The sequence below is a fragment of the Branchiostoma floridae genome, chromosome 4 (assembly GCF_000003815.2).
Source record: "Branchiostoma floridae strain S238N-H82 chromosome 4, Bfl_VNyyK, whole genome shotgun sequence".
Classification (NCBI taxonomy): domain Eukaryota; kingdom Metazoa; phylum Chordata; class Leptocardii; order Amphioxiformes; family Branchiostomatidae; genus Branchiostoma; species Branchiostoma floridae.
Window position 1 is genome coordinate 28,879,859 of NC_049982.1, and position 16,174 is coordinate 28,896,032.

The window sequence follows — 16,174 nt, forward strand, 5'->3', positions numbered from 1 at the left end:
CCATCACAGTAGTTGCTAGCTTGGTAAGTGATACCAGTCTACCACACTAGTGTCACTTTGTGCACCTCTTGAATACAGAAATGAAAGACTTGTTGGCTCTGATTTCATATTTTGTCAATTCGCATCATAATGCAAAACCTACCATCTTGCTTTTTCCCTCCCTCATTAACTAATGTCTAGAGTATGCATAATGTAGAAAATGACTGGGGACGTACAGGCTATTAAATATCTAATACCAGACAGAAAAGTTCATGCCTGCGTATATGGTTATACATGCGATACAGATACAGAGGCTAGTGTGTTATCCCGAAGGGCGCTTATACCGGAAATACAGATACAGAAGCTGGTGTGTTACACCGAAGGGCGGTTATACCGGCTATACCAATACGGAGGCTTGTGTGTTTCACCGAATGATGACTATGCCGGATATATAAAAAACGGATACAGACATCAAATTAAAAGTCTGCACAGAGCGTATACACCCTGTGATAGCGTACAGAATTCATGTAGTGAGCATACCTAACAACAAAAACCAACAAGGCCTAAAATGCCATGTCAACTACCGTGTCCTCTTTTCAATCCGGCGACAACCCTCGACTTATCTGCTTTTGCAGCAATGTTAAAAAATGAGGTAACGTCTGGGAAAAATCCATTCATGCTACTGTCCACATTTACTTAGGCCACGCTGACTTGATTAATAACTATATGGATGATATGCGCTTGCATATCAACTTTCTTGCGTTCTCAAATAAAGTTTGCGACCATACTCTAGTTATCATTACAAAGAAGCTGTAAAATGAGCAAATATATGCCGTAAATATCCAACACAATATCGTAAAACGGATACAGATGTCATTTTATGTCTCTTTTCTATCGTAAAACTTGATTTTGTCGTATACGTACTGGTAGAATTTATTCCAACCCACGAGGGAAGTATTCCACAGATAAAGAATTTGTTGCAATTTCGGTATACAATCTTCTGTAAATTCAGTCATTTCATTTTTACAATATTCCCGACCACTTTACTACATTTTACAATGAAGACCGCCAATTTTTATTATTTTCTCCATGCTCTCATCAGTTTTACAGTACCTAAGAGATATCATTCATGAGATCAAATCAGTAGGCTTATGTACATAGAGGGGTGGCGCAATGACTAGAGCATTGGAATCAGTTCATTACTCGCCATGATCCTGCCCCCATGACGGTGGAGTGACGCCCACCGAGCCTCACGGCTAATCTGTCTAAAGGTGCCAAAAACACCTACGGATTCGGTGCTACCAATGTGTCAACATCTGCACACTTGCCACTGTAAATTTTTATGTACATACAGCTCTCACCTTTGTTACCCTAAACCCCTCCTCCACTGATGGTAAAGGTAGTTGCAGTTTTGTTGATTTACTGTGCAGGCCTTGGCATGCATTGTGCCCCCCCCTCCCAGTCACTTCCTCAAGTGCCTGCTCACTAATCTGTCTACCTCCCCCACAACCGTAAGAGAACATCATGCAAGGACATTGGGCACACAGCTATACGTAATAGTCCATGTTGGTAGCACCAGACTATATCTTCCTGGTCGTTCCCTGTTCTCTATGGCTTCCAGTCCTTTTCGTTTGTACGGTCATTGTTAGAGTAGGCTTGACCCCTGTGTGGTATCCAGGCCTCCCTGCTCTCCAGTCTAAATACTTAGAAGTTTCACTAAAGAATGGATGTATGATAATTCTAGGTAGAGAGTATGTAATTTATGACAGATCCTCGGATCAACTGCCACTTACTTCCCTAGCCCTGTACATGAGATGCCGTAATTTTCGTTTGAAATTTGCACTGTCTATATCTAAACCCCCACCCCCCCTCCCCACCGTCTCTAGTCAGTTGTCTCCGAAACGGGAAAGCGTACGTGGCAGACCTAAGAACGGACTTTGAAGGACAACCATACGCAGTTCAGATGTGTAACGCCCACAAAAAGTACTTTACCTTTTCATTGAAGCGTTATTGAATGAATTTTGATAAATTTGAAGAAATGTACTATGTAAGGCTGCAATTTGAACATGTAAGGCTGCAACGGTATGTATGTGTTTGTTGCAAGTAAACCAGCCATTTATTCCTATGAAGTAGCAACGTTGGTTTTATCACCTAGCGTTGCGTCAAAATTTTACTGGGGCTTTTGATCGGTTCTGCTTCTGCTGTATCTGTGGACTTTCCACCTTCTTTTTTTAACTGTACCATGTAAACAAACTTTTCCTTTTGTCATTAAAAGCTTTCTTCACTTCCTTACTTTTAACTTCATCCTAGCTCATCTGACTGACTTACTAAGACTCCGGAGTACGTATTTGGCACTGATCACGCTCTTTCAAGTAGTCAGGTCGTCCATGAAGGCTTTCAGTGCTTGTTGACTAATCACAAAATCTGTTTTAGGTCCTCTATCTTCAGTTTGTTCCATCACCAGGTTCTTGGCTGCAACAAACAATAAACTGTTATAATGCATTTATTTGTTTATTTATTGCGCACTTCACACAAAGAAAAAAAACGATATAAAAACGGCAGTCAAATAGAGACATAACAGTGCAAGAAAATCTAAAAGCTGTAAAAGTTTCTAATACTAAGGCTTCCAATTAATAGCTTATTACAATGTATAGATAAATTTTTAGAAATATCAAAATCAATAAAAGAAACAATATTATGAAAACTCATTACAATAAACAACTAACCATACCTTAGGTAATAATGTATGGATATAAGTAGTTATAGGCTTCCATTACAAAATAAGGAAGTGTTATAAGCCAAATTTAAAAAACATAACGTTATTTGTAAAAATAACATTAGTGTGAATCTTGAACTTAGGTAAAGAGGGACTCATTTTTTATGTCTTCTTCAAATTCTAAACCACGGTACCTATGTACATAATAGTTAAGTGCAGTTGTTAAGTGCCAGGAAGTCGTGTGACTATTGACTGTGAACCTAATATTGATCCCATCCATGTACTGTTCAACAAGGCGGCGTACTTGTTCCAGGATAGGGTACTTCTCCAGGGCTACCTTTATCATCAGATGTGTAACTGAACCAGGGGTCTAGCCAGCGTCCGTTTTCCCGTCAATTGATGGAAATTTGCTGCGTCTGATGGAAAAATTTGAAAACCAATCAGTCAACCTTGACGGACAAAAGTCCTTGGTGGAAGCTACAGGCGGCTTGGGGACGCCGTCCACGGCCGTAAAAGCCACACACTGTTTGTTTTGCCATTCTTATGATTGTTGGCTATGTGTGTCGGCGCCCTTTCGCATACGATAATCTCATTAAAACCCGTTTTTCAAGGTCTCAGTTCAGTCCTTCTAATTAATTTTCGTGGTTTTCGCGATGATTGTAATTGGCTGACGGAAAAAAATTGGCTAAAGCCCTGAACTGAACCGTAGGCTTTTTTCTTTGAATGAGTTGAGACAGGATGCTTGTGTCTTGGAGGCATCCCACACAACCATGCGCGCCACGATTCTGAATGTATACATGTCACTTGATGTCTGCGTTTACGTCAATAATTTCAACCTTGATGCGTTCCCTTTTGAATTCTACAGTAAAAACAACCCGTATCTCCGGAACTGGTTATGCCTGTGGTACTGAAACGTTTGTTGCTGTTAAGCTTGTCATGACAATATTTTTGAAAGGCGGTCATCCAGCTTAGCTAACATCCAAAATGTTTCTCCCACGGGGAAGATTAGTTTCCCACGGGAACGCTCTAAGCTGACCAATGAGGCGAGATGTTGCAAGAGATACGCATGCGTCAGGGCGTCGAGATCCCACCGCTGTGAGCCAAGTGAGCTGATTGGACGAGGCTCTCTAGTCTTCGCGTGGTACTTAACAACGGTAGCCGATGTGTCTACCTACCATTTTCACTTGCTGTGAGGCAAGGAAGGCTGAGAGTTGAGCAGAGCCAAAAGCTTCAGCGCCGAGCCCGACGAGAACCATGCGCCCGGTCAACACCACTGAGAGAAGCGACCCCGTCTTCCCTACGTTTGGGGAGGCCTTCCTGTACGACAACTCTACGGTGGGTACGGCGCCTCCACCCGACAACAACTCGACGTACAGCCCCTATTTTACCATACCACAGGTGGAGCTGGCACTCGTGTCTGCGGTCTACGCGCTCATCTTTGTCGGTACGTACGATGAACTTTGAACAGCTCTTGTAGCTAGATGTGTATAGGTTATGTGTGGGAGTTCCTTCAGTGTAGATTATTTGTAACTTGTATGTCTTTAATTAGGAGGGATGTTTCTGTGGCTCAACTGGTAGCAGCCTCACATTTGAGCTCCTGCTTTCAGTTAACTGTGCGTATGTGGGAGACCACGGTTCGATTCAGGGATGGGAATCTCGGTTGGGGTTGCACCCTTATTTTCGAAAGGGACAAAAAATGGAGATACAGTGTTCAAGGAGGTGCTTCGAGGACGTTTGAGGGCTGGCACCCTGTAAAACATACCCTGCTAGAGAAATAGCACGGAAAAATGTTGCTCCGTGTGTCGCTAGGCACTAAAAGGGTATGAGTGAACTTTTACTCGTACTAGTTGTACGGATTTGTTAGGATTTGTGACCAGCTGCTGCCGCGCCGCTTGTCTGCATGTAAATCTGATATGCTACGTCGAATTGCAGTTATAACGTTACCGGCCATACAGATACAGAGGCTCTTGTGTTAATGTTACGCCCGCCGAAAGGCAGCTATACCAACAACAAAAAATACGGGTCTTAGTGGCAAATGTACCGATGTTGACACACTGGCGCACCAAACCCGTCTGTAGGTGTTTTGGGCACCTTTAGACAGATTAGCCGTGAGGCTCGGTGGGCGTCACTCCACCGTCATGGGGGCAGGGGCATGGCGAGTATCGATCTCAGGACCTACTGATTCTGATTCCAACGCTTTAGTCATTGCGCCACACAGACACCCTATACAGATATACCAACTACACTGTATACAGATAGTTATCAGATACAGATACAAAAGCTGGTTTGGTTGCTTCAAATTGCAGTTATAACGTTTCCGGCCATACAGATGCAGAAGCTGGTGTATTACTACGAAGAGCAGTTATACCGGTCATATAGGTACAGATTGAGAAGCTTGTCTATTACGCCGAAGGGCAGCTATACCGGCCATTCAGATACAGAAGCTGGTGTATTACGCCGAAGGGTAGTTATTCCGGCCATACAGATACAGAAGCTGGTATGTTACTCCGAATAGCAGTTATACCGACCATACAGATACAGAAGCTGGTGTATTACGCCAGCTTCTGTGTATTACTGGTGTATTACGTATCAACCTAAGACGCCTCAATGCTGTCACCAAAGTTCAGAAAGTTGTAGCCAACGACCTCCAATATGCAGATGACTGTAAACTTGTAGCCCACCGGGCACCAGACTTACAAGCCAGCCTTGATTTGTTCAACTCAGCATACAAACTCCTTGGCCTGACTACAAATAAGTCAAAGACCAAGGTCATGATCCAGCCAGCTCCTGGTCAACCACCACCAGTAGTCAGCTTTCACCTGGACGGAGTGCGTCTGGAGTGTGTCAAACATTTCCCTTATCTTGGCAGTACCCTTAATAACAGAGGAAACATTGATGATGAAATCTCACATAGGCAAGGAAGCGCATGTGCAGCCTTTGCAAATTTAAGGGTGAGGGTCTTTGACAACAAAAACCTTAAGACGGCAACAAAGCTCCAAGTGTATAAAGCCACAGTGCTTCCAACACTACTTTATGGGTGTGAGTCTTGGGTTACTTACCGACGGCATATTAAGACTCTTGAACAGTTTCACCAGCGCTCACTACGACGTATTCTGAACATTTCCTGGACAGACTACCGTACTAACACTAGTGTGCTAGCTGAGGCTGGCTCCTGTAGCATAGAGGCACTTATTATGCGTAGCCAACTACGATGGACCGGGCACTGTGTTCGAATGCCAGATAGCCGTCTTCCCAAACAGATTCTGTTTGGCCAACTGGATCAAGGGACATGCCCAAGGGGTGGACAGAGAAAGAGATATAAGGACACTCTGAAACATTACCTGAAGAAGGGACATGTTGACCCAACAAGCCTTGAGAAACTATGTTCTGACCGTAATGCTTGGCGGCAGCTGACCAACACCACCGTGACAACCTTCGAGACCGAGAGGGTAGCAGCCGTCGAGGCGAAGAGAAAGGCGAGGAAGGCCCGTCAAAGTAGAACTGCAACTGTAGACATGTAGACTTGCCATACTCGTGAGAGTGGCCGTCCATCACATTACGCCGAAGGGTCGTTATTACGGCTATACAGGCACAAAAGCTGTTTTTTACGCCGAAGGGCAGTTATAAATGCTATACAGATACAAAAGCTGGTGTGTTACGCCAAATGGCCGTTATACTAGAAAGATACGTTGCCTCTACAACATTTACACAATATCTTATTTTAGAGTTTACTAAGCTTACTAAACGAATTCACATTCTTTTATTTGAGTACTTCAGATTTTCAGAAGAAGAAAAAAAATCTAAGACATCACAGTGTTCCCAATTCTTTTATTTTCAATATTTTTTTGCTATCAGTCACAAGCTAAAAGTAGTATAATGTACGTTTAGCGTAGGAAAGACATAAAAATAGAAACAACCATTCTTGGTCTGCACATATATATATATATGAAAAATCTGTACAATGCTATTGTACATGGCGCTCCCTGGCGGGAGACCAATGTGCAGATGTTACACATTGCCACACCAAATCCGTAGTGTATTTTTGGCACACAATTAGACAGATTAGCCTCGACTCGGTGGGCGTCACTCCACCGTCAAGGAAAGTCGTGTAAAGTGCCTTTCCCAAGGGCAAAACGTCGGGGCATGGTGGGTATCGAACTCGGGACCTTTAAATTTCGAGCCGACCGCTCTACCAGTTACGCCACACTAACGCCACTATTTTACACGCATAGAGACTATTTTTAGTAATTTTGTGACAGCAGTTATGATAGACCGATATTCAACCTATGAACTGAATGTCAACCACTGTGCGAAACTTGTTGCGCTTGAATTGATAATGTAATTGCCGTGCACAGAAATAGAGGCAACAGGTGTCTCCATTATGAAATTACTATTACATTGTTATTTGATTACCAGTATATATGGATGACATCCGCGAGCGCATCAATTTTCAGCCATTTCCAAAAGAAAACAATCACAAACACTGTAAATTGTACAAAGCAAATATAGGTGTGACGTCGTGTGTGTAGCAACTGGTAGAGTGTTCGGCTCGGAATCTAGAGGTCTCGAGTTCGATACTCGCCGTGCCTCCGACGTTGTGCCCTTGGGAAAAACACTTTATATGACCTTCCTCACTTCACCCAGGTGTAAAAATGGGTCGGGGAGGTTTACCTTCTGTCCATACTGTGTATGTGGCACTGTTACTAACTGGAGTGCAGTCTGCAGTGCTAATTTTTTTTTAATTTCCAAAAGTAAATAGAAAAAAAAGGTGTTGGATGTCCATCGCTCTACCATGATGATTTCAATGGCACCACAGTGCTCGCAGCCCGAATGCTGAAGCGCAAGTTTGCCCGCACATCGGGCACACGGCGTCGGTGCTGGGGTTGAGTTTTCTCTCCTTCTCCTTCTCCTTCCTTACTCGTCGTTTCTGATCTAGTATCTACGAGTCTAGTTCATGCCGATAATTAAAAAGAATATAGGAATATGGATACTAATGTCACAGAACACCACATCAATACTTTAAATGCATTTGAGTTCGCGGGGATTCAATTTCGCGGAAAAAGGCCTTTTCGCGGTGGCTTTAAGTTCGCGGTATGTAATACCATAGACTGCAGTCTAATACCATAATAGAAAAATGTTCGCGGTGGTTTTAAGTTCGCGGTGAAGTGGTCACCGCGAAAAGCGCGAACATTAATCCACCGCGAACACCTCTGCATTTACAGTATATGATGTAGAGAATACAAATGTCTTCATGCATTTCATCGTTATTTTTTAATTGTAGCATTCTTGGATAACCAAATCTGAAGAAATAAAAGAGAATCTTTAGGTGCCAATTCAATTTTGTTTTTTGGTAGGTAATTTTTAACGCAACATTAATTTTTGGCCGTGCAGTAAAAACTGTTAACGTATCCAGTGGAAACTACCTGAACTTTATTATAAATTCCAACGCATTCATTTGTAATCCGTCATTGTCTTTTATCATGTATGATCTATCATACGCCGTTGGGGATGATATTGACGTTCCGTTTCTTGTATCATAATTTTCAGATTACGCATCTGACGCATAAGGCTTTTTACGTCATTTTTCTAATGTTTATAATTGATTTTCCAATATTTCTGTCAACCACATGACTGATATCGTAGCTTCAGGTATTTTATATTAAAGCCTGGTGATTATGTTTTCAAGGTCTCGGTCAGAAAAACGACTTTTGCAATATCTGCACCTGGCAAAACTTTTGACAGATGAGTTCACGAATTCATTATTCTTACGGACTTGTGAAAATCGGTGTGTGCTTTGAATTTGGATTGATGTTCTCCTGGAGAAAACGTAGGTAGAGAGGAATTGTTCGAATGCTGCAGTACTCTAGTTCTAGTTCTAGTTCTAATTTAGTTCTAGTTCTAGTTCTAGTTCTAGTCAACCTCAGCTGAGTAGAAGGCATAGCTACAGTCCTGAGAAGGTTCACTGTTCTTCTTCCCACAGTGGAGCAAGATCTGGTCCTTCTTTCATGAATAATAGAAATACCGGGAAGCTACAGAAACTTCACGAACATATCACGAGCACTCGGAATTCAAGATCGGTCGCTCGGATATGGCAACGACCGTTAAAAAGGCAACGACTGTTCCGAGAAATGGCAACGACCCTTGTTTAAGGCAACGACGGTTTACGAAACGGAAATCTGCGTAGGCGGAATAGCCACCAGACCGTTCGTTACCTTGTACATCGTTACTAGCCGTGTGTTCCGACATCGCGACTGGAGAGACGGCCATTTCAGGTCCTGTAGTACGGAGTAGAGTCGAACAAAACAAAACCATCTTTGTTGGTAGTCATCATAGAATAACATGGTCAACTTTCTTCAGGACTACCTGTGGCCTTGGCAAACCCGACTGTATATACTCAAGGTATCTCTTGAAAAAGTTAAGACAAATTTTGTCGGTAAGTTGTCGAGATTGCAGAAGAAAATGAATCGAAATATTTGGCCGACCTCTCGATCTGTGCCAACATGTGGGGCTTCTGCATATATCTATCTTTTTAAAAATCCAATTTCTATATCGTTACACAAGACAGAATGTAATACTATAGTCAATGTGTCATAATTTACCCGTTTTTTGTGCAGTTAGAACAGTTTAGTCAACTTGACAGCTTCTGTGCCTTATGGCTTGATGCCAAGTACGTATTTCAAGAGCATAACATCCAGCATAATTATGGTAAATCACCTCTTATCCTTCAAAATGTGACTTTATAGAGTTAAAGTAAAGTTGCTTTCTTGCTATAATGAAGTTACTTGTTGTAAAAAAACATTTTCTGAAAAATATAATTGTGCTCCTAATAAGTCGTGTCTTTTATGCCTTATGTACTTACCAAAACGTCAAGCTATATGTACGGACAAATTGACACAGATTGTCGAGATTGTAGAAGAAAATGATTCGAAATATTTTGCCGACCTCTCGATCTCTGCCAAGATGTAGGGCTTCTATATATGAATCTTTTTAAAAATCCAATTTCTATATCGTTACACCAGACGGAATGTAATACTAAGGTTAATATGTCATAATCTACCCGTTTATTGTGCAGTTGCAAACACTTTATATCAACTTCACAGTTTCTGGCTTGAAGCCATGTACGTAGATCACACGCATAACATACGTCAGAAAGTTATTGCGTTAAGGTAACGTTGCTTTCCTACTGCTTACTAAGTTGCGTCATTTTAGACCTTATGTACTTACCAAAACTTGAAGCTATGTATAGAAAATTGACACAAATTGTCGAGATTGTAGAAGAAAATAAATCGAAATATTTTGCCCACGTCACTATCTGTGCCAACATGTGGGGCTTTTATATATAAATCTTTTTAAAAATCCAATTTCTATATCGTTACACCAGACGGAATGTAATACTAAGGTTAATATGTCATAATCTACCCGTTTATTGTGCAGTTGCAAACGCTTTATATCAACTTTACAGTTTCTGACTTGAAGCCATGTACGTAAATCACACGCATAACATACGTCAGAAAGTTATCTTCTACAATTCAAAATGTAAAGTTATAAGGTTATACAAGGCAGAATGTAATAATGTGGCCAATGTGTCAATGTTTATCATTACTATCACTTTTATTTTGCCACAAAGTTAATTTCATTTGGCAGGTTTTACGCAATCCTGAGGGTGTCCAAGTACGTACTCTAAGAGAATTGCGCCTATCAGAATGATTGCAACGTCATCTCTTACACTTTAAAATGTGATGTTATTGAGTTAAGGTAGCGTTGCTTTCTATAGCTGATGAAATTACGTGTTGTAAAAAAGTACGTTCTGACAAATAAAGTATGGCTCCTCAAAGCTGTGTCCTTTAGTCCTTATGTACCTACCAAACCATGAAGCTATGTACTCAAGGTATTAATTGGAAAATTTGACAAAACGATAAAATGTCAATATTGTACGTAGTAGGAAATGAATCAAAAAGTATTGTCTCTGGTTCTGTGCGAACATGCCTGACTTCTGTATATGAATCTTTTTGAAAATGAAAATTACGCAAGGCAAAATGTAATGCCATCAGATTTAGGCTTGTATTTGGATTGTATAGAATTTTGATTAGGGTTAGGTTCGGGGCAAGGGTTAGGGCCATAGGATTATAATAACGATTAGGTTTCGGGGCTAGGGTTAGGTATAGGACCAAAGAATTATTTTTTAGGGTTAGGTTCGGGGTTAGGCATTATAAGTTCCATGGGGTTATATTTAGGGCTAGGTTTGGGGCTAGGTTTAGATGTAGGGTCATGCCTAGGATTACAGTAAGGGTTAGGTTTCGTGGTTAGTGTTACGGCCATAGGATTAAAGTTAGTGTTAGGTTAGGGGCTAGGGTTAGGGCCATAGTTTCAGAGGTTTAGATTTGGGGCTATGGCTAAGGTCATAGAATCAGGAACAGGTTTACTTGTACAAGCCTGTGGTGCCACATCTTCAAAGATGTCCAGGTTTGGAACTTTTCCAATCGGCATCATTCCCCAGATCTTCTTCAGGCATCTTAAGTGGAAACTGTTGAGTTTCTTTTCAATGTGCGCATGAGAAGTTCAGGTCTCGATCTCTCTAGGTATTAGAGTAGAGCGGACAGTACACATGTTTGGTAAATCCGGACCTTAGTGTGGATTGTGAGGTACTTATTGTCCCATGCACGCGCCTTTTCAGCTTCCCGAACAGATTGGCAACATCGCCAATGCGTGAGTCGACTTCACGGTTAAGGTTACCAGAAGACGATAGAAGATATCTTTTGACCGAGTCTTTGACCGTGTCAAGAAGGCTTTCCTTTGTTTGTAATTTTAGGAGGTGGTGCATTGGTTGAGAAGACCACCGTATTCTTCGCACTGATAATTTCGCCAAATCTGTCACAAGTATTTCTGAAGGCGTCACACATGACTTGTACCCCGGCTTCACCGTGAGAGCAAAACACTGCGTCGCCAGCGAACATCAATTCGCGTATCAGGGCTGTATTGTTTTTGACTTTGCCCTAAGGCGTGCAAATTGAAAGATTTACCACCGCTTATAGTACTGATAGCAATAAAAAGTGAAAAAGTGTGAATATGGTGATATCAGAAAGAGTTGGTGCCATCACGTATCCCTGTTTGACTTCGCATCTTCCTGTGAAGAATTCTGTCTGAACTGTCTGCAGCCGCTACGCATCAACCAATGATGCATTGATGATTGAATTCTGAAAGGCCACCGACCGTCAAAGCCTACACGAGCAAACATTTCGTCGTGAAATGCTTTGATGAAGGTTAGGAGTTTCAACGAAGTCACGGCTAACATAATCAAAGGCTTTGGTAAAATCAATAAAAACAGCCAGAAAACTTTTTCTACCATGCGCTGTTCCTATATAGCAAGCGTAATGTGAAGGTCGATGCCTCCGGAGGCCGTCCCGAGATTTCGGGTACATTCTGTGAACTTGAAATCTCAAGAATTACCTGAGCAAAGAGCCTGCCAACCGGACTAAGAATGAAGTTTGTAGTTGTCACAGACTTGCCTAGGTCCCTTGCTCTTGAATAGGGTCACCGGCCGGTTTTGCATTTCTAAGATCTTGTGGGTCCTGGCCTTCATGCACATAGGTTAGGCATAGGGCCATAGGGTTATACTTAGGGTTAAGTTCGGCGCTAGGGTTAAGTATAGGGCCATAGGATTATGGTTAGGGCCATGCATATATATAGGGCCACAGGGTTTTAAATAATGCCAAGCTTCTAGGCAAGGAATTGAAATCATTTGCCGACCTCTCAACCTGTGTCAAAATGGTTCCTGTGTGTTAATCTTGTTGGTAATGCAATTTCTACATGCTTGCACAAGATAGAATGTGATACTGCGGTCAATGTGTCATGCTTTACCATTATTATTACGGATATTGTGCTGTTCAACAACGTTAAGTCCATTTGACAGTTTCTGCGCTATATGGCTTGACGCCAAATACGTAGTGCAAGAACATCGCATCCATCTGCATTAAGTTAGAATCGCTCACAAGGAAGAACTAAGCTGTGTTGACAGAAACAAATTTATATCCCCCAAATCTATCAAAATCCCGTCACTTTAGTTACCAGGGTGATAGATCAGGTACGACCGCGTGGCGCGTTGGTACACCCGATCCCTCGATCTCGGAAGTTGAGCAACGCGCGGTCCGGACAGTGCTTGGATGGGGGACCAACCAAGGACGTCCGGATTGCTGTAGCCTCAAGAAGCTTTCCACGAAATCGTCTTCCGGGAGGTACGTAAAACGGGGGTCCCGTGCTCGAGGAGGTGCTTTGACCACGTTAAACAGCCTCATTACTCACACTTTGGGTACCTACTGGCTGCAAAATACACTCGATATTATTATGATTATTATCATTATCAAGTGAGACTGGATGGAAAGAAAAAAATATATTTCGGGTTGCGACTGTTGTATACAGAAACCGACAGAACTGTAACTGCAACGCACATACTTTCGTCGTAAGCGTTCGTACGATGGTACAAGTTCTGGACAGATCGTGAAACAATCGCTGACAATGATGTTAGCCTTTTCGATAACAAAAGTGTAATTTTTCAACATAATTGCATTTTCGATGTATTTGATTTTACGGCGATCGTACGGTGATCCTAAGGTGATGGTACGATGATCCTACGGCGAACGAACGGTGATCGTGCGACAAATATGACTAGGTACTAAGTGAACCAGAGAAGAAGAAAAATACAATTTTTTTTTTGCTGTTTCTCAGATGACATTTGTGGCTTTGATATAGTTTGATTTTCAACGCATGTTCCTCTTGGTCCATCAGAAAATAGATTTTATTAAAAATTGATAAATGCAGCTTATGTTTACTAACCCTGGTGACAGCGCTAAATTAATTGACTCCGTTCCAGCCTATCAGCATTAAGAAAGAAAATATGAAGAGACACGTAATAAGATGGTATGTGGTTGATAAGAATACCTTAAAATTTATAAGCCTCCTTTAATAGAATTCAGGCGTGCAAAATCTTTGTTACCTCCTGGAAGGAGGTTCACTTCTGGCGGAGGTACTGTTTTTGGTTCTGTGTGTTCATATACCCGTGGCTGAAAATCCTCTTGATGGAGTCATCTGCATTTTGGTTGGTATGTTTGGTCACTTACAAGCATTGCAAGTTGGGGTCCCCTTAGGCCCCGGCTGAATTTTTAGGTACATACCATTTGGATAGTCGTAATGCAGCCCTCTCACCTAAAGTCAATGACCCTAAGTTCATGGCCCTAGGTCAGCGACCAAAAGAGCTAGGGTCGCCATGCTTTGCTTAGGTCAAACACACAAATTTACAAACCCCCCTCCCCCCCCGGCCTAAGTACAGGGCTTTATGAGTGGAGTATTCACATCATGCCTGGTACATCACAACCTATGGGTTGAATTACTGTAATAGACCGGTATCGGGACTTTGATTATACTGCTCTTGTATCTGATGTGGTTTGTAGTGAATATAGATCATCAGCCAGAATGAAAGGGTAAAGAACAGCCAGTGGTAATGATACTAATTAGATACTAATTAGAACAAGGGAATGAGAGAACGGTGATCCACCTCTGGCTCGTTGCCTCGCGACGGTTACTGTACGTAAAGCATCTCTTGCGTTCATGCATAAGGTTACAGCAAGTACATCTTATAGATGCATGTGACATCTGTGCGCTCATTAATTGTCACTTGATTTCAGAAAAAAAAAAAGATTTTTTACCTCTTAGGGGATGGTCAGATAGACCAAAATGGCCAGACATGTTGTGTTGTAGCCTAATAATTATACTTGTAGAAGTGACACTAGGGAGTTAGCCATGACTATACAGGCTTTTCATTTGACGTCATCTGCGCCATGTTGGATTACAGCGTACGTCTGTTAGATGCTACTGCTTAATTCAATTACCCTGCAACATGGTCGTCGGAGGATTCAAATAATAATTAGTACGACGTCAATGAAAAGCCTGTATAGTTGCAGAAGTGAAACTTGTTGGGTAGTTGTGAATGTGCAACCTATGTGAAAGCCATGAATGTAGTTTCCAACTTGGCAAGTACCAGTAAATCACACTTTGTATCACTTTTACTACACCAGTTCAATTCTTTAACCCTATCCAGAATGGGGGGGGGGGGGGGGGCTAAAGGTGCCTACGGCAACTTTGACATCGTATAGCTCCCAAACGGCTTGTGGTGAATTTTCCTAGAATATTGTTGGCAACAATTTACAAAAAATAGAGTAAGTTTATAATTTTTCCGTGTTGCCATGGCGACGGGTTTCTGAAAGCCAGATTTTACAAATATCACTAATTTTGGTTTAAACAATAGATTTTTAGATTTTCTTGCTAAACTAAACTTCTTTTCATATATCTTTAATATCTAACACATCTAACTTAAACATCTATAATCAAATATTAATAAATTATGCTGATTAGATGACGTAATTGGTCAAACTCAAAGATGGCTGACAATATCATGATGAAATGTATAACCGCACAGCAAGCCGTTATGAAAATACGACGGGGGGCCGAATGAGCCCTCCCCCCCAGTCCAGGGAATGCCCCAAAATCCCAGTCTGGATAGGGTTAATACAGGAATGAATGCCTTGTAAGTTGCGATGCCATATTTTGGTACGACGTTTATGTTGTCTATTTTGAAAATTTAGCCATCTTGTTTTTCTTTTACCCATCTTTTTTTTCGCGCTATCTCGTTATTTTTGCATTCTGCATAAGAAACCATCCATCAATTTTACTTGCTGTGCCTGAGCCTGTGGGATAACCAGATGTTGCAACCTCTCGGAAGGATTTTGAATTTGACTTAAATTTTCGTGACAAGTTTTTTTTCTGCATGTTTTTTTTTCATGAAGGTTTTCATACTATCCTCTAAACGCCCAACTCAGGAAAACCCTGGCATCTTGCGCTCCACATTTTGTATTCCCGTAGCTCAGCTGAAATCCACTGTTTAATTGATGATCTCAATGAATGTCCTGCAGTTACGCAACCTGTTCTGTTTGTGTTAGACCACAGCAAGTAAAGTTTATGGATGGCATCCGCTCGCTTATCAATTTTCGCCTGATTTCTGAAGAAAAAAAAGAATTTATTTTTGTCAACATGACAAAAAAAAGCTACCACAAGGAGCAAATATGCTGTGTTGTTGCTTATAGATGTGACGCTAGCAATTAAGGTAGCCATGGCTGTATTTGGAAGTGAAACTAGTTGGAAAATTGGCACCAATATGGAAGCCATATATGTGTAGTTAGTTACCAACTTTGGTTAGTGATACCCGTCTACGTCACTAGTGTCAATTTTAATACACAAGTACAGGAATGAATGTCTTGTTTGCTGTGATACCATATATTGATCGTACAACATTTATGGTGTCCATCTTTAAAATGTACCCATCTTATTTTTTTGTACCCATCTTGTTTTTTTTTCGCCGTATCTCACAATTTTTGTAGTCCCAAGCTAAGAGGATGTCATCCATAAAATGTAGCCTCTACCAGGCTCCGT

The 16,174-nt window shown here is 41.5% G+C and overlaps 1 protein-coding gene across 1 annotated transcript in view; it reads left to right on the forward strand.

Moving 5' to 3' along the window:
- Positions 1-3,899: 3,899 nt before the first annotated feature.
- LOC118412831 (growth hormone secretagogue receptor type 1-like) overlaps positions 3,900-16,174 on the forward strand; it is a 56,557-nt gene continuing 44,282 nt past the window's right edge. The window contains exon 1 of the mRNA XM_035815871.1: positions 3,900-4,139. Coding sequence (XP_035671764.1) covers positions 3,950-4,139 — 190 coding nt within the window. The 5' untranslated portion in view covers positions 3,900-3,949. The remainder of the gene's footprint in view (positions 4,140-16,174) is intronic.